The sequence below is a fragment of the Bos mutus genome, chromosome X, assembly GCF_027580195.1.
Source record: "Bos mutus isolate GX-2022 chromosome X, NWIPB_WYAK_1.1, whole genome shotgun sequence".
In the NCBI taxonomy this organism is placed as follows: domain Eukaryota; kingdom Metazoa; phylum Chordata; class Mammalia; order Artiodactyla; family Bovidae; genus Bos; species Bos mutus.
The window spans coordinates 106,384,407-106,406,624 of record NC_091646.1 but is presented as its reverse complement, the minus strand read 5'-3'; the positions used below and the strand labels follow the sequence as shown (position 1 = coordinate 106,406,624).

General features: G+C 39.4%; 1 protein-coding gene across 1 annotated transcript in view; it reads right to left on the bottom strand.

Annotated features, from left to right (window-relative positions):
* Positions 1-8,998: 8,998 nt before the first annotated feature.
* The window catches only part of RADX (RPA1 related single stranded DNA binding protein, X-linked), a 106,437-nt gene continuing 93,217 nt past the window's right edge, over positions 8,999-22,218 (bottom strand). The window contains 2 exon segments of the mRNA XM_070366067.1: positions 8,999-10,138; positions 21,345-21,512. Coding sequence (XP_070222168.1) covers positions 10,008-10,138; positions 21,345-21,512 — 299 coding nt within the window. The 3' untranslated portion in view covers positions 8,999-10,007.

Genomic DNA, 22,218 nt, shown 5'->3' with positions numbered 1-22,218 from the left:
TGGAATAAGGAATACCACTAGAGTCAACGGGACAGGACAACAAAAAACAGGAAAATAGGAGACATTGTTGAAGATGACCAATGAAGCTATTTCCATCCCACTCCCCCACTTGTCCATTCCTGGGCATCTGAAGTATTAGCATTGGGAATGGACACTGCAAGTGGAAACAAACAGTTAACATCAGAAGGGAGTTCAGGGAATCTGCAGTGGAAACTTATGGATAAACCCCAGCAAATGCACAATACAAATATGAACCTTTCTATCCCTTTACAGCTGCTGATTACTCATGGGTGTATCCCCTCCTTCACAGTACCTGGTATTAGTAACAACTTACACACAGTAACCACTCAACAGTTATTCATGGAACTGAACTGAAAAGTTTAAAGGTCTTGTGTATTAGCTTATGATCTGTTTCAGAGTAAATGCAAGTAGTTTATTATTTTGCTATTAGCACTATCATATTGACGTCAAAACTCATAATAAAGACTACTCACTGGACAAAGAAAACTATCAAACTGAAAACACAAGTATTATTGTCAAAATGATTAGTCTGCTGATTGCTAATAGACATCTGTGATCAATTCAACAGATAATTCATTAGTAAAGGTCTAGAGATTTAACCTTCTATCAGATCAGATCAGATCAGTCGCTCAGTCGTGTCCGACTCTTTGCGACCCCATGAATCGCAGCACGCCAGGCCTCCCTGTCCATCACCAACTCCCAGAGTTCACCCAGACTCACGTCCATCGAGTCAGTGATGCCATCCAGCCATCTCATCCTCTGTCATCACCTTCTCCTCTTGCCCACAATCGCTCCCAGCATCAGTCTTTTCCAATGAGTCAACTCTTCGCATGAGGTGGCCAAAGTACTGGAGTTTCAGCTTTAGCATCATTCCTTCCAAAGAAATCCCAGGGCTGATCTCCTTCAGAACGGACTGGTTGGATCTCCTTGCAGTCCAAGGGACTCTCAGGAGTCTTTTCCAACACCACAGTTCAAAAGCATCAATTCTTTGGTGCTCAGCTTTCTTCACAGTCCAACTCTCACATCCATACATGACCACTGGAAAAACCATAGCCTTGATTAGTCGAACCTTTGTTGACAAAGTAATGTCTCTGCTTTTGAATATGCTATCTAGGTTGGTCATAACTTTCCTTCCAAGGAGTAAGCATCTTTTAATTTCATGGTGGCAGTCACCATCTGCAGTGATTTTGGAGCCCCCCAAAATAAAGTCTGACATTGTTTCCACTGTTTCCCCATCTATTTCCCATGACGTGATGGGACTGGATGCCATTATCTTCATTTTCTGAATGTTGAGCTTTAAGCCAACTTTTTCACTCTCCACTTTCACTTTCATCAAGAGGCTTTTTAGTTCCTCTTCACTTTCTGCCATAAGGGTGGTATCATCTGCATACCTGAGGTTATTGATATTTCTCCCGGCAATCTTGATTCCAGCTTGTGTTTCTTCCAGTCCAGCATTTCTCATGATGTACTCTGCGTATAAGTTAAATAAACAGGGTGACAATATACAGCCTTGACGAACTCCTTTTCCTATTTGGAACCAGTCTGTTGTTCCATGTCCAGTTCTAACTGTTGCTTCCTGACCTGCATACAAATTTCTCAAGAGGCAGGTCAGGTGGTCTGGTATTCCCATCTCTTTCAGAATTTTCCACAGTTTATTGTGATCCACACAGTCAAAGGCTTTGGCACAGTCAATAAAGCAGAAATAGATGTTTTTCTGGAACTCTCTTGCTTTTTCCATGATCCAGCGGATGTTGGCAATTTGATCTCTGGTTCCTCTGCCTTTTCTAAAACCAGCTTGAACATCAGGAAGTTCAGGGTTCACATATTGCTGAAGCCTGGCTTGGAGAATTTTGAGCATTACTTTACTAGCGTGTGAGATGAGTGCAATTGTGCAGTAGTTTGAGCATTCTTTGGCATTGGCTTTCTTTGGGATTGGAATGAAAACTGACTTTTTCCAGTCCTGTGGCCACTGCTGAGTTTTCCAAATTTGCTGGCATATTGAGTGCAGCACTTTCACAGCATCATGTTTCAGGATTTGGAATAGCTCAACTGGAATTCCATCACCTCCACTAGCTTTGTTCATAGTGATGCTTTCTAAGGCCCACTTGACTTCACATTCCAGGATGTCTGGCTCTAGGTCAGTGATTACATCATCGTGATTATCTGGTAATTGATTCTAAAAGGAAAATCATTATATGATTTTAAATGACAGCTTTGCCTAACACTTTGTGGCAGTGCTCATGAGAAACCTTTGCTAAACTATTTTAAATTGCTTTGATGGTTGAAGTGCATGACTTTAAATGGTAGCCAGCATTATATACCTTGTATGTAAGTGCCTTTATGTTTCCTTTTATAGCTTTCAGAGAGTCACACCTTACAAAGATAATTTTAAATTGTTTTTAAAATTTTGCAGTTAAGTAAAATTAGTCCTAGAACAATAAATACCCATCAGTGCAATTTTCCGGTTGACTCAAGTTAATTTGCTGGGGGATGAGTAGTCTAGTATTTATTCAGTGTTTTTAAGATTTTCTCTGTGAACACCTACAGTAGAATCATTTAGAAATTTATCAAAAGTGAAGATTCCTGGGTCCTACTACCAGTCATCCTGAATCAAAATCAGAGGGAAATATCTAGGAATCCACATTTTAAATAGCTCTCCAGGTAATTCTCATGCACTCAATTTAAGAACTTTATTTTTTAAATTTATTTTTAACTGGAGGTAATGAAAAACAACTATTTCTGCTTTATTGACTATGCCAAAGCCTTTGACTGTGTGGATCACAATAAACTGTGGAAAATTCTGAAAGAGATGGGAATACCAGACCACCGGACCTGCCTCTTGAGAAACCTGTATGCAGGTTAGGAAGCAACAGTTAGAACTGGACATGGAACAACAGATTGGTTCCAAATAGGAAAAGGAGTACGTCAAGGCTGTATATTGTCACCCTGCTTATTTAACTTACATGTAGAGTACATCATGAGAAACGCTGGGCTGGATAAAGCACAAGCTGGAATCAAGATTGCTGGGAGAAATATCAATAACCTCAGATATGCAGATGACACCACCCTTATAGCAGAAAGTGAAGAAGAACTAAAGAGCCTCTTGATGAAAGTGAAAGAGGAGAGTGAAAAAGTTGGCCTAAAGCTCAACATTCAGAAAACGAAGATCATGGCATCTGATCCCATCACTTCATGGGAAATAGATGGGGAAACAGTAGAAACAGTGGCTGACTTTATTTTTCTGGGCTCCAAAATCACTGCAGATAGTGATTGCAGCCATGAAATTAAAAGACGCTTACTCCTTGGAAGGAAAGTTATGACCAACCTAGATAGCATATTCAAAAGCAGAGACAGTACTTTGTCAACACAAATCCATCTAGTCAAGGCTATGGTTTTCCCAGTGGTCATGTATGGATGTGAGTTGGACTATAAAGAAAGCTGAGCACCGAAGAATTGATGCTTTTGAACTGTGGTGTTGGATAAGACTCTTGAGAGTCCCTTGGACTGCAAGGAGATCCAACCAGTCCATCCTAAAGGAGGTCAGTCCTGGGTGTTCATTGGAAGGACTGATACTAAAGCTGAAACTCCAATACTTTGGCCACCTGATGCAAAGAGCTGACTCATTGGAAAAGACCCTGATTCTGGGAAAGTTTGAGGGCAGAAGGGGAAGACAGAGGATGAGATGGTTGGATGGCATCACCAAGTCGATGGACATGAGTTTGGGTGGACTCTGGGAGTTGGTGGTGGACAGGGAGGCCTGGCGTGCTGTGGTTCATGGGGTCGTAAAGAGTCGGATACGACTGAGCAATGAACTGAACTGAATTGCTTTACACTATTGCATTGCTTTCTGCCATGTATCAACAGGAATCAGCCATAAATATATGTATGTTCTCTCCCTCTTGAATCTCCCTCTGGCCTCCCACCCCATCTCACCCCTCCAGGTTGTCCCAGAGCACCAGATTTGAGCTCCCTGCACCATACAGCAAATTTCTACTGGCTGTCTAATTTTACATATGTTAGTGTATAGGTTTCAATGCTACTCTCTCAATTTGTCCAACCCTCTCCTTCTCCATGGCCACAAGTCTGTTCTCTGTCTGCATTTCTTGCTGCCCTGCAGATAGGTTCATCAGTACCATCTTTCTAGATTTCGTTATATATGTTAATATACAATTTAAGAACTTTAGATGATACAAGTTGTACATGAAGAATAGTGTGGTATCTAGTTGTCGTTTTGACAGATTAGCTGCTGTCATTTAATTTCAACCTCATAGTGCTTCCACTTCCAATCTATAACGGTTTGATGTTTTAATTATTTTATATTGCAGTATAGCTGATTAACAATGTTGTGATAATTTCAGGCGGCCAGCAAAGGGATGCAGCTATACACATACGTGTATCCATTCTTGTCCAAACTTCCCTCCCATCCAGGCTGCCACATATCATCGAGCAGAATTCCCTGTGCTATACAGTAGGACCTTGTTGGTTATCCATTTTAAATGTAGCACTGTGTACTTGTCCACCCCAAACTCCCTGACTATTCCTTCTCCCCAAGGTTTGATGTTTGTTTGTACTTTAGGTGCTTCTCTTAACATTCCTGAAGTTCTCTTACAAGACAAAAGGTTGTACATGTGCTGACAGGGCAGCAGCTAGTATTATATCCTCAGGAAAACAGTAAGTTCTGCGGGACTTTTTCTTCATTGACACAATGAAAGAGGTTGGATTAGAATTAATTGACCTATCAATTCTTTTCTGGATCTGACATGCTAGAACTCTTACAAAAATGAAAGTTGTTTCAAAACTATGAGGTTTTAATTTTTCCTTCTTATCAGAACAATTCAAGATGAAGCTGCATCGAGTGTAGATGAAACTACAGCGCCTAGATAGGAGGTTAAGTTCCATGTACTGGGTAAAGCTTGAGCTCTAATAAAACTAACAGGTGCTTGAAATGGGACTCTACCCATTTAGTGGTATATAACTTTAGTGGTGTACAAACTTGCCTGCACATTAGAATCACTTGGGGAGCTGTTACCTATCTTGATGTCCAGGCTACACCCAGATCAGAACTTGGGGTGGGTGACATGTTGGCACAGTCATTTTTGAACCAATATGAAGCCAAGTTTGAGAACCACTATTGTGTTTCAAACATTTGATACTATTGGACTTTTCCTATTGCTTGTGCCTTTATTAAGTACCTTAATACATATCAAGAATCTTAACAAAGGTATGTAATACTAATAAAGGCATAGAGAAGGGAATTACTTCCCTTAAGCAAGAAAAATTTCAGATTTTTCCATATGATTGAATAAGAGCTATGACAAACCTATCATTTATAGATGAAGTACAGGGCTTAGTAGATACAGGAATGGTATCTAATACAGATACTCCTTGATTATTCATAGCAAACTTCCAGTTCTGGGCTGGGTGACTAACTTTGTGTATGTTCAAAACAAGTAAGTTAACTTTATTATTTATTTTAATTGGAGGCTAATTACTTTACAATATTGTATTGGTTTTGCCATACAACATGAATCTGCCACGGGTATACACGTGTTCCCCATCCTGAACCCCCTTCCCACCTCCCTCCACGTACCATCCCTCTGGGTCATCCTAGTGCACCAGCCCCGAGTATCCTGTATCCTGCATTGAACCTGGACTGGTGATTCATTTCTTGTATGATATTATACATGTTTCAATGCCATTCTCCCAAATCATCCTGTCCTCGCCCTCTCCCAGAGTCCAAAAGACTGTTCTATATATCTGTGTCTCTTTTGCTGTCTCGCATACAGGGTCATCGTTACCATCTTTCTAAACTCCATATATATGTGTTAGTATACTGTATTGGTGTTTTCCTTTCTGGCTTACTTCACTCTGTATAATAGGCTCCAGTTTCATCCACCTCATTAGAACTGATTCAAATGTGTTCTTTTTAATGGCTGAGTAATACTCCATTGTGTATATGTATCACAGCTTTCTTATCCATTCATCTGCTGATGGACATCTAGGTTGCTTCCATGTCCTGGCTATTATAAACAGTGCTGCGATGAACACTGGGGTACACGTGTCTCTTTCAATTCTGGTTTCCTTGGTGTGTACGCCCAGCAGTGGGATTGCTGGGTCATAAGGCAGTTCTATTTCCAGTTTTTTAAGGAATCTCTACACTGTTCTCCATAGTGGCTGTACTAGTTTGCATTCCCACCAACAGTGTAAGCCTTTTCTCCACACCCTCTCCAGCATTTATTGCTTGTAGACTTTTGGATCGCAGCCATTCTGACTGGCGTGAAATGGTACCTCACTGTGGTTTTGATTTGCATTTCTCTGATAATGAGTGACGTTAAGCATCTTTTCATGTATTAGCCATCTGTATGTCTTCTTTGGAGAAATGTCTGTTTAGTTCTTTGGCCCATTTTTTTTTGTTTTGTTTTTTAATTAAAATAGAGTTTATTAGCTTTTCTTTTAATATAAACATGAGGAAGAAAAACCACATAAGTTGTAGCATTCTTTTCAAAATAAAACTGCAATCAATACTTGAATCTCCAAGCTCCATAAACAATATTTTTTGAGGTGGTAGATTGTAATATTTTTATATCCATTATTTATCATTTATGTCTCTGTCCTTTAAAAATGATGGAACCTGTGGCACTCAATATAATGTGAAGCCTTGCTATAAAGAGAGAAAGTATTTCTGGCCCAGAAATGCTTTGTTTACAGGCAAAATTCCTAGGATTACATTTGAGAAGGTAGGAGGAGAAAGATTTTACATAGTTGAGAACACTTTTTTTTTTTTTTTAGTGCTTCAAGTTTAGGTGACATCATTACCAGTTTCCTAAAAGACTGATTACTGGACCTCCCTGTCTTTTAATGGGCTTCCTGGTGGCTAAGTGGTACCCTGTGTTTTAAAAAGCCTGAGGTGAGGGTTCCTAAGATTTATCTTTCCTCAAATAACAGAACACACCTGCAGCCAGGTCAACACACAGGACAGAAAAGCTGTTTCATATCACTTTCCTATTGCTGTTGCTGCTAAGTCGCTTCAGTCGTGTCCGACTCTGTGCGACCCCAGAGACGGCAGCCCACCAGGCTCCCCCGTCCCTGGGATTCTCCAGGCAAGAACACTGGAGTGGGTTGCCATTTCCTTCTCCTGGCCCATTTTTTGATTGAGTCATTTATTTTTCTGGAATTGAGCTGCAGGAGTTGCTTGTATTTTTTTGAGATTAGTTCTTTGTCAGTTGCTTCATTTGCTCTTATTTTCTCCCAATCTGAAGGCTGTCTTTTCACCTTGCTTAGAGTTTCCTTTGTTGTACAGAAGCTTTTAATTTTAATTAGGTCCCATTTGTTTATTTTTGCTTTTATTTCCACTATTCTGGGAGGTGGGTCATAGAGGATCTGGTGATTTATGTCGGAGAGTGTTTTGCCTATGTTGTCCTCTAGGAGTTTTATAGTTTCTGGTCTTACATTTAGATCTTTAATCCATTTTGAGTTTATTTTTGTGTATGGTGTTAGAAAGTGTTCTAGTTTCATTCTTTTACAAGTGGTTTGACCAGTTTTCCCAGCACCACTTAAAACAAGTAAGTTAACTTTAATATTAGCCCAACCCAAATAAAAGTGTCACACGGCCATATCCGGCCACAAAGGAAGCAAGGAAAAGTATTCTTTATTCTAGGTAGCTATCTGCTTAGCTAAAAATGGACAGAACTATTACTCTATGAGAAGAATAGGTATTAGGATACAGCTAGCAGTCTCTGCTAACCTCCTTATATTCCACTCTCTTTCCAGGATACAGTGACCGCTCTAAAACATTATAAATCCAATCAAAGCATATCAGTGGCCACAAACCATTTGCTGGCTTCCTAGAGCTCTGAAGGGGCTTCTCAGGTGGCTCAGTGGTAAAGAATTCGCCTGCCAATGCAGGAGACGCAGGTTCGAATCCTGGGTTGGGAAGATCCCCTAGAGAAGGAAATGGCAACCCACTCCAGTATTCTTGCCTGGAAAATCTCCAGACAGAGGAGCCTGATGGACTGCAGTCCATGGGGTCGCCAAGAGTCGGACAAAACTGAGCAACTGAGCAAGGACACAGCATGGATAGTCCATATTGGCAGAAGGTACCTAGCTAGATTTAATAACATCAAATGCTACCAGTGTCACAAAATAAGGGTTTCAAATTTCTTTAAAGACCTAGTCTTAATGTGAATAAAATTAATGCAGGATAAGTCCAACAAAGAAATAAAGGTGCTCAGATTCTTAATAGCTTACCAAAGGATTTAAATGTGTAGATCTCATGTACCATCTAAAATTAGAAACTTCAGTGAAAGGTTGTGGTCTTGTGGTAGACTATGTAATATTTTGTAATTTACAAACCAATTTTTTAATATAAAAGTGATACCATAGTAGTGTATTTGTGTTGATTTGGGAAGAATCAGCACTTACTGTCACTTGAAGATAAGGTCTTCTGATGTTTGCTATTTTCCTTAGGAAATCACCACAGTACCTATCCAATTTTTCTGTAACTGGAAATGTAGACACAGATGTTAAAACTCCAAATTTGGATAGAAACATTACTATAAAATAAATTGCCATGGAAGTTGTTTTTAAAGATCTTGAATCTTAAAAAATATTTCCTATTTCTCATTCAATATGAGAACAGAAATCACACCTGTTAAAGTGTGTAATTTTGCAATCTCAGCCTGAGGGATTTTTAGTCAACAGTTACTTAAGTATTAACTTTTCCCTTCTCCAACATTTATGTGGCACTAAAACTGAACTGCCTATTTAAGTTTCTAATAGCTTAATATGAAAACCCAGATTCTATTTGATAAAAAACAGTTTTCAACCCATATGGAAGAATCATACTGGCTCATTTAGCAAGTACATGTAGGTCTATTATAGGTCAAAAATATGGAGGAAAGACATCAAATACATTCAGAAAGAGACAACTTTTAACTTCTTTAATAACACATTCAAAATTTTAACATGAGGAGGATTCACTACTTTAATTAACTTTAAACACAATTTTAAGAACAAAAGACCACACACTGGTCAAAACATTTAGAAATTCAACGGGTATGAAGTAACAATAGAGTGGAAAACCTTACAACAACTGAATTCAGTATGCTCATTGTACAGCTGACCAAACTAAAGGCCAAGGCAACTGGAATATAACAATCCACATGTGATTTTGAAAATGACAGAAACTACCTCGGTTATGAGAAATGCAGGTTGACTGCTTTAGGGGAATGTAATCCTCAAATTAGAATTTTCCACTGTTGTCTATGGCCATACCACCTGTCTGTGCCTGATGTTGTCCAAACTCAGAAGCTAAGCACAGTCAGAGTATGGTTAGCTTATGACCACAAACTTCTTCTGGTTAGAACTTGGATGGGAGAATTCCAGCATAACCCAATCTAAAATGGAAGGATGCTAAATGTCCATGAAAAGTTACTCTTGTAAGTTGGGATGCCTTAATGATGAGGCTGTAGAATAAAATGGCTACACAAATAACCACCCCTGGTGGCTCAGATGGTAAAAAAAAAAAAAAAAAAAAAAATCTGCTTGCTAATGCAGGAGACCTGGTTCCATCCCCAGTCGGGAAGATGATCACAGGGAAGCGAATGGCAACTCACTCCAGTATCTTCCCTGGAGAACCCTATGGACAGAGGAGTTAGTGGGCTACAGTCTCTGGGGGTGGCAAAGTCGGTCATGATGGACACTTTCACAAATAGAACAGTGAACACAAATTCTAAGTCAAGATAATATTCATATAGAAACAAGTAACATGAATTTTCTTGATACACAAGAATTATTTTGATGATCTTTTCAAGTAATGAATTTAAAATGAAGTGTGTTAGCTCCAAATACAAGATGAACAGAAAACCACTTTAGACTTTATGTAATATTCTTGCTGAAAAACGGTTATTGAAATCACAAACAAAATAACAGAATATCTTTAAAGCAATGCTGTATTTATAACCTTCAGTAATTGCAGTTGCCAATTTTTAAGAAGTTTTATTTGGTTTGTAAATTTTGTGCAAGTAGACTTCTGCTTTATTGCTCCCCAAATTGCAGATATCCAGGATACAGATGACATGTTCTCTATCCATTTTAGATACTGCTTTGATAATATCACCTAAAAGTAAAACAGATGGAAAGTATTATAAAATAGATAAATATTTACTCAGATTAAGTATCAACAAAAGCTGATTTTTTAAATAATTAACAGTGTCTGATTTTCTCCCTCTTCCCTCAAATTCATCACACACATCCATCGAGTTATGTCACAGTAATTTCTGCAGATAACAGTAAATACATCAAACAAATGCTACAAAAAATTTCAAGATACAAGCTGGTACTCCCCATAATTAATTAATTATCTAACTAAATAAATCTATGTATTTTCAAGGTCATTTAGGTGCCAAGTAAACAGTTTCCTAGTACTGCTCAAGGAAATACAAAGAATAAACTTTTCTATTTTGAAATTCAATTATCAATTATTTACAAAACTTCTAAGACATAAAGCAAAGTAAGAATAATAATTGAAGCTGCTTTTAAAGTGTATTTCCTTTGAAGTAGCTTTATTAACTAACTTAGCTTTGGATATTCTTAAGCACCTTTATCAAGAGGCGATTGGGTGAGACATTGATGAAAATGGCAGAGTACAGAATTTCAGGGCTCTCTCCCTCCACTAAAGCAACTTGTAAGCTGGCAAAAAGCTCTCAAATCAGCTTTTACAGAACTCTGGAATTTAGAACAAAACTTAACAACCTGGTGAAAGATTAATGAATAGAGATTCTGCTGCACTGTGGTAAGAGTGTGCTTGTTTTCAATTGCCCACCTACTCCCCAAATCAGCAACAGTCATGAAGATGGCAGCTTGCCCTCCTGGTACAGGTCGCTAGCATCAGAGAGAGCAATGCTGGCCTTTTTCTCAAAGATGTGGTTGTGTATTTTTGATCTCTTAGGCAGCTCCCTCAAGGTCAGATGCAATAAACTGCTTTTGTTTTACCCAGTTTGGAGCACCCCCATGACTAGGGTAGCTTTCCCAGTGGCTTTTGCTGAAAGCAAAAGCACTGATCAATCAGAGCAGATAGAGCAGGGGATAAAGTTGGGACAAGCAATAGACAGACCAAAAAGCCTGGGGAGGAAGGAGCTGGGAAGAGATGTGGGGGGAGTATTATTGGCTTTTAAGACTTCCTGTGTATTTCAAGGAATCAAGGTGGCCACTTATATGCCTATTGCTGGAAGCATGTTCAGAAAACACTCACTGTTCACCTCTGGCTAACCATCAGTCTCTGCAGAGCAGAAGTGAGGGCTAAGACAGGATCATAAACAACTGGCTAAGTACTGAAGGGGCTTCCCTGATGGCTCAGTAGTAAAGAATCCACCTGTCAATGTAGGAGATGCGGGTTCAATTCCTGCGTGGGGAAGACCCCTGGAGAAGCACAGCCTGGCAAACCACTTCAGTATTCTTGCCTGGAGAATCCCATGGACAGAGGAGCCTGGCAGGCTACAGTCCATGGGGTCGCAAAGAATTGGACACAACTGAGTGACTAAACAACAAAGCACCAAAGGGGCGCCACAACACAGAGTCAATCTGCAAAAAATGAGAGAGTGCTGTTTTTCTTTTCTTCCTTTTCTTGGGTAAAATGGTATTTAAGGAATCTCTTTCAAAACACTACCTGACCACTACTAAGCTACTGTATCACAGATTTCTGTGACTACACATGACAAAGATTTCATTTTAAATATGAGAAGATTAAAACATTTAGAGGTTAAGTAAAATAACCAAAGTCACAGGGTCATTCTAAACTGGACAGTCTGGCATCAAAGTATGGGCTCTGAACCTTTTGTGCTAGAGCTACTTCTCTAAAAAATTATGCTAAAAGGCTAGCAGTGCATCTACATTTTATGGGGCCTGAAAAGGTACAGTATTTGGGGGCCCTCTTTATGAAACAGAAAGAAAAATACCTCCAAAAAAACCCCCAGAAGGGCCTCGGAAGGGATTTATGCAAGTGAGAACTCCTCAAGCTTAGATTTCATCAGCTTCACGCAAAAGCCACATCTGCCACAAAATCGGATGATTGTTTTTAATCTTTAATAATTTTATTTATTTTTGTCTCTGCTAGGTCTTTGTTGCTGCATGGGCTTTTTCAAAGTTGCACAGAGTGGGGGCTAGTTGCAGTGCACAGGCATCTCACTGCGGTGGCTTCTCTTGTTGTGGAGCACAGGATCTAGGCGCGTGGGCTTGAGTAGCTGTGGCCTACGGGCTCAGCAGTTGTGCTGCACGGGCTTGGTTGCTCCAAGGTATGTGGAATCATTCTGGACCAGGGATCAAACCCACATCTCCCACACTGGCGGGTGGACTCTCTACCACTCAGCCACCAGGGAAGCCCCTGATGAATTATTTAAAATTGTGCAAGTTCACTAACACACAATGAATATAATAAAAGTGCTAGGTCTTCCCTGGTGGTTCAGTGGTAAAGAATCCACTTGCCAATGCAAGAGACCTGGCTTTGATCCCTGATTCGGGAGGATCCCACATGCTGCAGAGCTACTAAGCCTGTGCGCAACAACCACTGAGCCTGTGCTCTAGAGCCTGGGAGCCATAACTGCTGACCCCATGTGCTGCAACTACTGAAGGCCTTGTGCCCCAGAGCTCATGCTTTAAAACAAGAGAAGCCACCAGAACAGAAGCCCGTGCACTGCAACTAGAGAGTAGCCATCCTTCCTCACTCCACAACTAAAGAAAGGCCCATGCAGCAACGAAGACCCAGCACAGTCAAAGTTAAAAAAAAAAAAAGAAAAAAAAATTGCCAGTACTATATAGTTTTCTTCTTCTTTGATTGGAATGGACTTTAATCCAGGTGCTTTGGAAAGATTTTAAGATCTTCAGATTTGATGCTAACAACAGAAACCCAAACCTTAATAATTCTAATTGCTATCATGTCATTTATAATATTGAGTTACACAGTACCTGCAACAAAATGTATAAGTAAGTCTTCTGTTTAGGTGACTCTGCCTACTTGTGTAAATGATAACCTCTCTGTGCTTCAATCTGCTCATGCAGTAACTACATCATAGGAGGATTAAATGCATGAAAAAGCACTTTGGTAGCTGACATAACAATTAAATGTCAGCAACCATCATTTCCTACTTAAGAAAAACTGGTATTAAATTACAAATTTTTGGAGGTTTTCGTTAAATGTAATATTGCTTCTCTTGTTATCATACTGATTCTTTTCTATTTATAAATGTGTTTTGATGGGCAGTAAAACAAAGTGTCTTAAAAGTTTTAAATAGATAAAATGTGCTTTACACAGTTGTCTATAAAAAGTGCTTTATGTAATCCAAGCAATTCATACTATAAACTTCACTCTTATTGTTGTATGCAACTTTTGCTATCATGTAAATAAGTTTAAGTAAAAAGAACTAATAGATGCCCTGCTTTAAAAAATACCCTGCTATTAAATTACAATGTTCTCATTTATATTACAAAGGAATTGTTTTAAGAGGGTTATAGATTTTACCTATAAAATGAGCTTCTCTACATCTCATTTGAAATTGTTGGACTTACAAAAATTGTGTATTTTTAGGAACATCATATATGCATAAGGTGTGTGACAAAGGAACGCTGTGTTTACCTCTCCATTTCCTATTCATGGTCACATGGGAGACAAAGTGGCCTGGCCTCCCTTTAGTTAGATTAGCGTTAGTCGCTCAGTTGTGTCCAACTCTTTGCAACCCCACGGACTGTAGCCTGCCAGGCTCCTCTGTCCACGGAATTTCCCAAGCAAGAATACTGGAATGGGTTGCCGTTCCCTTCTTCAGGTTATCTTCAAAAGCCAGGGATCAAACCTGGGTCTCCTGCACTGCAGGCAAATTCTTTACCATCTAACTGAGCCACCAGTTAGGTTGAGATCATGTAAATAAGTTCTGGCAAATAAGAATGTGAGTGGAAATGATGTAGCAGTTTTGCTCCAACACAATTACAAGCCAGTCTCTTTCATCCCTTTCTTCCTCTGCCTAGACAACCCTAGAAGTCATTTGTTCCTGTTGGAGCTGCAGCAGGATGGAAGCGGGCTGCATTCCTGAATCACTGCTGGGGAGAAAGCTAATAACTGATTGCATCAGACTTGACTTGAGCAAGAAACAAACTTTTACTGTGTTAAGTCACTGAGACTTTGGAACTGCTTTGTACTGCAGCACAGTCTAACCTCTCGTGTAATACAGTGTGTTATTCCTTTCTCTGAACATAATATCGGAAATCCGGATTACCTAGAGGATAATACAATTATTTTCTTAGATGTGTTAAAACCTTTTCATACCATGTTACGCTTCTGAAATGTTTATCAATGGAAACTGCTTTCAAAGGGATGGCATGTGTATGTGTGTGTGTATACACATACATATATTCTTGTACTTAATAGTTAAAAGTATAATAGCAATTTCAATATCGTATCAGTATTATTCAACATGATTTGGGAACTATGGCTAATTGTTGGAAAAACATTAAGCTGGATCCCCCATCTCATTCTCTATACCAAAATAAATTCCAAATGGATTAAAATTTTAAACTATAAAAATGAAACCATATTAACAAAAGGAAAAAAAAAAAAAAAAAAAAAACAACCCAAACAACAAAAAATGGGCAAAGGACTTAAATAAACATTTCTCCAAAGAAGATATACACATGGCCAATGAGCTCATAAAAATACGCTCACTATCATTTGTAATTAGGGAAATGCAAATCAGAACCACAATGAGATATCACTGTAGGATGGATGTTATAAAAGCAATCAAAAGCAGAGCCCCCCCCCAAAAAAAACCCCAAAATAATGTGTTGGTGAGAATGTGGAGAAATTGGGATCCTTGTGAATTGCTTATGGGAATGTAAAATGGTACAGCTGCTGTGGAAAATGGTTTGCTGGTTTCTCAAAAAGTTAAATATAGAACTACCATGCTGCTGCTGCTGCTGCTAAGTCGCTTCAGTTGTGTCTGACTCTGTGCAACCCCATAGACGGCAGCCCACCAGGCTCCTCTGTCCCTGGGATTCTCCAGGCAAGAACACTGGAGTGGGTTGCCATTTCCTTCTCCAATGCATGAAAGTGAAAAGTGAAAGTGAAGTCGCTCAGTCGTGTCCGACTCCTAGCAACCCCATGGACTGCAGCCTACCAGGCTCTTCCATCCATGGGATTTTCCAGGCAAGAGTACTGGAGTGGGGTGCCATTGCCTTCTCCGAGAACTACCATATGACTCAACAATTCCAACCCTAGGGATATTCTTAAAACGACTGAAAGCAGGGACTTAAACAGGTACTTGCACACCAATTTACATAGCAGAACTATTCACAGTGGTCAAAAGATAGAAACAACCCAAATGTCCATCAACAGACGAATGAATAAAAAAAATGTAGTGCATACATTCACCAGAAGATTGTTCAGATGTAAAAAGAAATGAAATTCTGATATATATTATAACATGGATGGACCTTGAGGATATTATACCAAGTTAGTAAGTCAGACCAAAAAGGACTAAACTGCATTACTTCTCTTAGATATCTAGAATGGGGAAATTCATGGGGACAGAAAGTAAAATAGAGGTTATTAGGAGCTAAGGAGAGGGGGGAATGGGGAGTTATTGTTTAACAGGTATAGTGTTTCTGTTTTCAGATGATGAAAATGTTCTGAAAATGGTTAACATTGATGGTTGCACAACATTGTAAATGTACTTAGTGTCACTGAATTGTACACTTTAAAATGGTTAAAGTGGTAATTTTATGTTATGCATATTTTACCAAAATACAAATTATATGTGAGTAAAAAAACATATAAAAGTATCAGAAAAAAAAAGTGAATTTTAAAAAAATCTTGGACTGAGTGATGTCTTCTTGAGTCTGACATAAAATCAATAGCCACAAAAATGAAAGACTGATATATTTGAGTACATAAACATAAAATTGCTTAACAAATCAAAACAAGATTCCCATTGAATAAATTTCAAACTGATAAAAGTATTTGCAACACACAATGAAGGTTAAATTTTTACAATATGCAGAAAGAACTTATAAATTAATTTAAAAAAGAACTCATAGAAAAATGGAAAAAACTAGCATAGAAAGTTCTAGAAAGTTCACAGAAAAATATAAATGGCCAATAAATATATGAAGATACTGAACCTTAGAAATAATTCAGAACTGCAAATGAAAATAATGATAGCAATACATTTTGCCCATCACCTGCCAAAGATTAACAAGACTGATACTATCCAGTATTTTTAAAGGAGTGAGTCAAGTGGCACTCTTTCTTTTGGTTGAAGTGTGAACCGTTATAACCTTTTTGAAGGACATTTTGACAATACCTACCAAAATTTTGGGCTTCCCTGATGTCTCAGACAGTAAAGAATCTGCCTGCAATGCAGGAGACCCAGGTTCAATCCCTGGGTTGGGAAGATCCCCTGGACAAGGAGATGGCAATCCACTCTAGTATTCTTGCCCAGGAAATCCCTTGCATAGAGAAGCCTCATGGCTACAGTCCGCAGGTCACAAAGAGTCAGACACGACTGAGTGACTAACTTTCACTTTTCACTTACACCAAAATTTTAAATTTGGTGACATCTAAGAAGTAGGTAAAGGAGTACATCAAGGCTGTATATTGTCACCCTGCTTATTTAACTTATATGTAGAGTACATCATGAGAAATGCTGGGCTGAATGAAGCACAAGCTAGAATCAAGATTGCCGGGAGAAAAATCAGTAACCTCAGATATGCAGATGACACCACCCTGGTGGCAGAAAGTGAAGAAGAACTAAAGAGCCTCTTGATGAAAGTGAAAGAGGAAAGTGAAAAAGTTGGCTTGAAACTCAACATTCAGAAAACTAAGATCATGGCATCAAGTCCCATCACTTCATGGCAAATAGATGGGGAAACAGTGGAAACAGTGACAGACTTTATTTTGGGGGGCTCCAAAATCACTGCAGATGGTGATTGCAGCCATGAAATTAAAAGATGCTTATTCCTTGGGAGAAAAGTTATGATCAACCTAGACAGTATATTAAAAAGCAGAGACATTACTTTGTCAACAAAGGTCTGTCTAGTGAAAGCTATGGTTTTTCCAGTAGTCATGTATGGATGTGAGAGTTGGACTATAAAGAAAGCTGAGTGCTGAAGAATTGATGCTTTTGAACTGTGGTGTTGGAGGAGACTCTTGAGAGTCCCTTTGACTACAAGGAGATCCAACCAGTCCATCCTAAAGGAAATCAGTCCTGAATATTCATTGGAAGGACTGATGCTGAAATTCCAATCCTTTGGCCACCTGATGGGAAGAAGTGACTCATTTGAAAAGACCCTGACGCTGGGAAAGATTGAAGGCAGGAGGAGAAGGGGCCGACAGAGGATGAGACAGTTGGACGGCATCACCGACTCAATGGACATGAGTTTGAGTAAGCTCCGGGACTTGGTGATAAGACAGAGAGGCCTGGCATGCTGCAGTCCATGGGGCCACAAAGAGTTGGACATGACTGAGCGACTGAACTGAACTGAAGAATTCATCTTACAGATATATAAGTGCACAAAGATTATAGATTATATATACATACACATGGGGCTTCCCTGGTGGCTCAACGGTAAAGAATCTGTCTGTCAACACAGAAGATGCGAGTTCAATCCCTAATCCAGGAAGATCCCCTGGAGGAGGAAATGGCAACCCACTCCAGTCTTCTTGCCTGGGAAATCCCATGGACAGAGGAGCCTGGCAGGCTACAGTCCATGGGGTCACAAGAGAGTCAGACACAACTTAGCAACTGAACACCAGCAACATACATTCACACAGATAGATATAGATACTCATTTCAGTACTGTTTGCCAGTATAAAAAACATTTGGAAACAATCTAAATGCCCATCAATATGGGACTAATTAAGTAAATACCGGTATAGCTACACAGTGGAGTATTTATAGCTACTAAAACGAAAGAGGTAGCTCTCTATATATTGATACTAACATGAAAACTATTCAAGTGTTAAAAGATAAAAGTTGGTTATGAAACCATGTATAGTATAATTCCATGTATGTATCTAAGAGACAGAGAAACAGACTGTATGTGTGCATGCGTGCTTGTGTATGTGAGACAGAAAGAATATACTGTCAAATGTAAAAATAATTTCTTAAAGGATTCAAATACAGGTTATCTCCAGAGAGTGGGTGGGCTGGTAGAAAGGGATGAACCTTCAAAGGCGGGAGGGAAACTTTCAGTTTTACCCTGTACCTTTTGGTATTATTTGATTTTTTAAATTATGAACATGGATAGCTTTTATAATAAAAAACTAGTTCATAAAAATGTTGAAAAGATGATACCAATGTTATACTGTAAGCCACTGTATTACTTTATTCTGTATATTTTTTAAATTAGTTTATTTTAATTTAATTTAATTTAATTTAATTTAATTTATTTATTTAAATTAGTTTAACTTAATCACTTTACAATATTGTGGTGGTTTTTGCCATACACTGACATGAATCAGCCATGGGTGAACATGTGTACCCCCTCCCGAACCCTGGTCCCACCTCCCTCCCCATCCCATCCCTCTGGGTTGTCCCAGTGCACCAGCTTTGAGTGCCCTGTTTCATGCACTGAACTTGGACTGGTCATGTATTTCACATATGGTAATATACGTGTTTCAATGCTATTCTCCAGAGAAGGCAATGGCACCCCACTCCAGTACACTTGCCTGGAAAATCCCATGGATGGAGGAGCCTGGTGGGCTGCAGTCCATGGGGTCGCTAGGAGTCGGACACGACTGAGCGACTTCACTTTCTCTTTTCACTTTCATGCATTGGAGAAGGAAATGGCAACCCACTCCAGTGTTCTTGCCTGGAGAATCCCAGGGACGGGGGAGCCTGGTGTGCTGCCATCTCTGGGGTCACACAGAGTCGGACACGATTGAAGTGACTTAGCATAGCATAGCAATGCTATTCTCTCAAATCATCCCACCCCCGCCTTCTCCCACAGAGTCCAAAAGTCTGTTCTTTATATCTGTGTCTCTTTTGTGTATCTTTCCGTTTGTAATTATGGAGGGAATGGAAATGTTTCGAACCAAATTGATCTGTGCTCAAATCCTAGCTGTTATCTATGTTGATGAATCTCTCTGATCTTCAGTTTAATCATCTATCAACAGGGGATAATAATGTTTACCTTGCAAGGCTCTTCTTGTTAGGATTAGTTGTAACTTATGTAAAATGTCCAGGCACAATGCTTTGCAGAGAGCTAAATGGACACTATCATTATGCCATGAAAAATATGGTATTCCATGTTTGAAATGAATTACCTTGCTTTTGATTATATCATTTCTCTCTTCTAGTGATTCTTGCCCTTCATGTCCCAAATATTAACTGCTCTGGCAGAATGGTACCAGGTATTTTCACATGATCATGTTAAGTGACTGCTGGAAGAACGCTGGCTCTAGCAAGTAGTGGGTAACTGTGAATTTTGTCTTCATTTTTTTATATCGTTAATAACATACACAAACAGCAGAAGAAACACGACAGAAGTGGATACTGCAGTGAAGCAAGAGCAAGAGTTCCACAAAGATTTAAAGTACAGATTAGGGTCCTAATTACCAAATCCAGAGTTACTGACAGTCTAAGGAGCTGAAACGTAAGAAGTAATGTGTATGCATGCTCAGCTGCGCCTGACTTTTTGCAATCCCATGGACTGCAGCTTGCCAGCCTCCTCTGTCCATGGGATTTCCCAGGCAAGAATACTGGAGTGGGGTGCCATTTTCTCCCCCAGGGAATATTCCTGACACAGGAATTAAACCCACATCTCCTGTGTTTCCTGAATTGGCAAGTAGATTCTTTACCACTGAGCCACCTGGGAAGCCCCGTATGAAGTAATACTGCAAGTTAATATATCATCTTTAAAATGGACTGTGGGAAAAATAAAGAACCTTATCTCTTACAAAACTGGATACTTAAGTTCAGTTTGAAGTGAAGTGTTAGTTGCTCAGTTGTGTCTGACTCTTTGTGACCCCATGGACTATAGCCCACCAGGCTCCTCTGTCCATGGAGTTCTCTGGGTAAGAATACTAGAGTGGGTGGCCAGGCCTTCTCCAGGGGATCTTCCTAATCCAGGGATTGAACCTGGGTCTCCCATATTGCAGGCAGTTTCTTTACCATCTGAGCCACCAGGGAAGTTCAGTTTGCAGTAACCATTACTGCCAAAAGTTACTTCATCATCAGGCACAACTCCTAAGACTTGTTTAAAAACAACATACACTCAAGAGTTTCATCAGCTTAGAAAGACCCACCACAAAATCCCAAGATAATAAGGCCTTTCTTTAGTGCTTTTTTAAAGGGAATATTCATATAATCTCAATTAAAATTGCTAGAAACTTTACCGCATGCTTAGGAAATAGAAATGACAGAAGAAAGTGAATAGGATAATTATAATTGGAATGTAATTTTACTCATATATATATAAATGATTTAAAGTTCAGGATGTTAAATAGCAGCCTAAACAATTCGTTGGTTGAAGGGTTTCACTATTGGGATTACACACATGCTTAGGAGTCCCCAAGGAATTTATTGCATAGCACTTGAATAACTATTTATAAGAGAAAACAATTGTACTGTACTATAGTATGGGGCTTCCCTGGTAGCTCAGCTGGTAAAGAATCCACCTGCAATCCAGGGGACCCCAGTTTGATTCCTAGGTCAGGAAGATCCCCTGGAGAAGGGATAGGCTACCCACTCCAGTATTCCTGGGCTTCCCTGGTGGCTCAGATGGTAAAGAATCCGCCTGCAATGCGGGAAACCTGGGTTCTATCCCTGGGTTGGGAAGATCCCCTGGAGGAGGGCATGGCAACTCACTCTAGTATTCTTGCCTGGAAAATACCCATGGACAGAGGAGCCTAGCAGCCAAAGTCCATGGGGCCACAAAGAATTGGTAATGACTGAGTGACTAAGCACACAGTATGGAGGCACTGAGATTTCAGGCAATTATAAGGTGAAAGGACAAATTGTCTTGCCTGAATTAAAAGGAGAGAGGAGTAGAAGCTGCACTGTTCTGTATGCATACCACTTCAGTTTAGCGAATACTTACATTTAGAAATGTATTATAAAAGAACATTCTTAATGCCTGCCTGGAATAGAAACCATTAATCTATCCAATTTTATTTTTAAATATATTCTCATTTATCTTTGGGTACCTTTACCAAATAACTCTTCAAACTGTATCAAATGTTAAAGCTAGAACTGTTTATATAGTAACATCTTAAGGTTGGGACCATTTGCATTATTAATTAATTTTATTTTCTGACTGCAAAGATCCTGAGATTGTCTTACCTGCAAGTACTCTTGAACCTGTAATTTTTTCACTGCTAGTTGATGCCTGTGGATACACACAGCTGTAATTCATGCAGGTTAATAATGTGTCTACTTGAGATGTTTGGGCATCTTGTAGAGAATACATGGGGAGGAAAGCCACATCGATTGCTATCTCATGGTTCAGACCTGTTACAGAAAAATCACACATTATTAAAAGTGTAGTTAGTAACATGGTGCTAATGAGGCCAGATCTGATGGTCTGATCCTCACATGTGCCAGATAGCTTCAAAACTATAAAAAAATAACTTTCAAAACTAAGGGACTAAGCCCTTTGCTGTGCAAATGCTTATAAATACATTGTACTGATTGAAAGAGGAGACACTTCAGAGCAATCTAGCATCACTGTTGGAAATGACAGTCCCAAATCTTTTACATATTGATGGATGGCTTAAATATTAATATCTAGAGAACAGCCTAGTCACAAAAATGAAGACATGGAGAGAATTTTCACCATCATTTATGATAGATGCCATTACAGGACAGGAGAATTCAGAGATAAGTACTGGTTCTCTTACTGCCATTTTGGACTTATGGATATAAGACTCAAGCAAGGCCAGGGATGGAAGTACCAAGGTTCCATTTGTCCTCAAACATACAAGAAAAATTTCAGTCACTCACCATTAGGGCGAGAAAAGGTTGCAGCTTGGGGGAACCACCACCATGCATCCTGACCTATGTCTGTTGTCTCTTTATGAGGGTCAGTGTCAGCTAGGGTGGATTAAAAAAAGACTTCTGACAGGCAAGGGTTTTAGCTGGGTATTCAAGCATGAGTAGCGCTTAAATAGAGAGAAGGGTATTTCGGGTAGGGCAGGAAGAAGCCAAAAGTACAGGC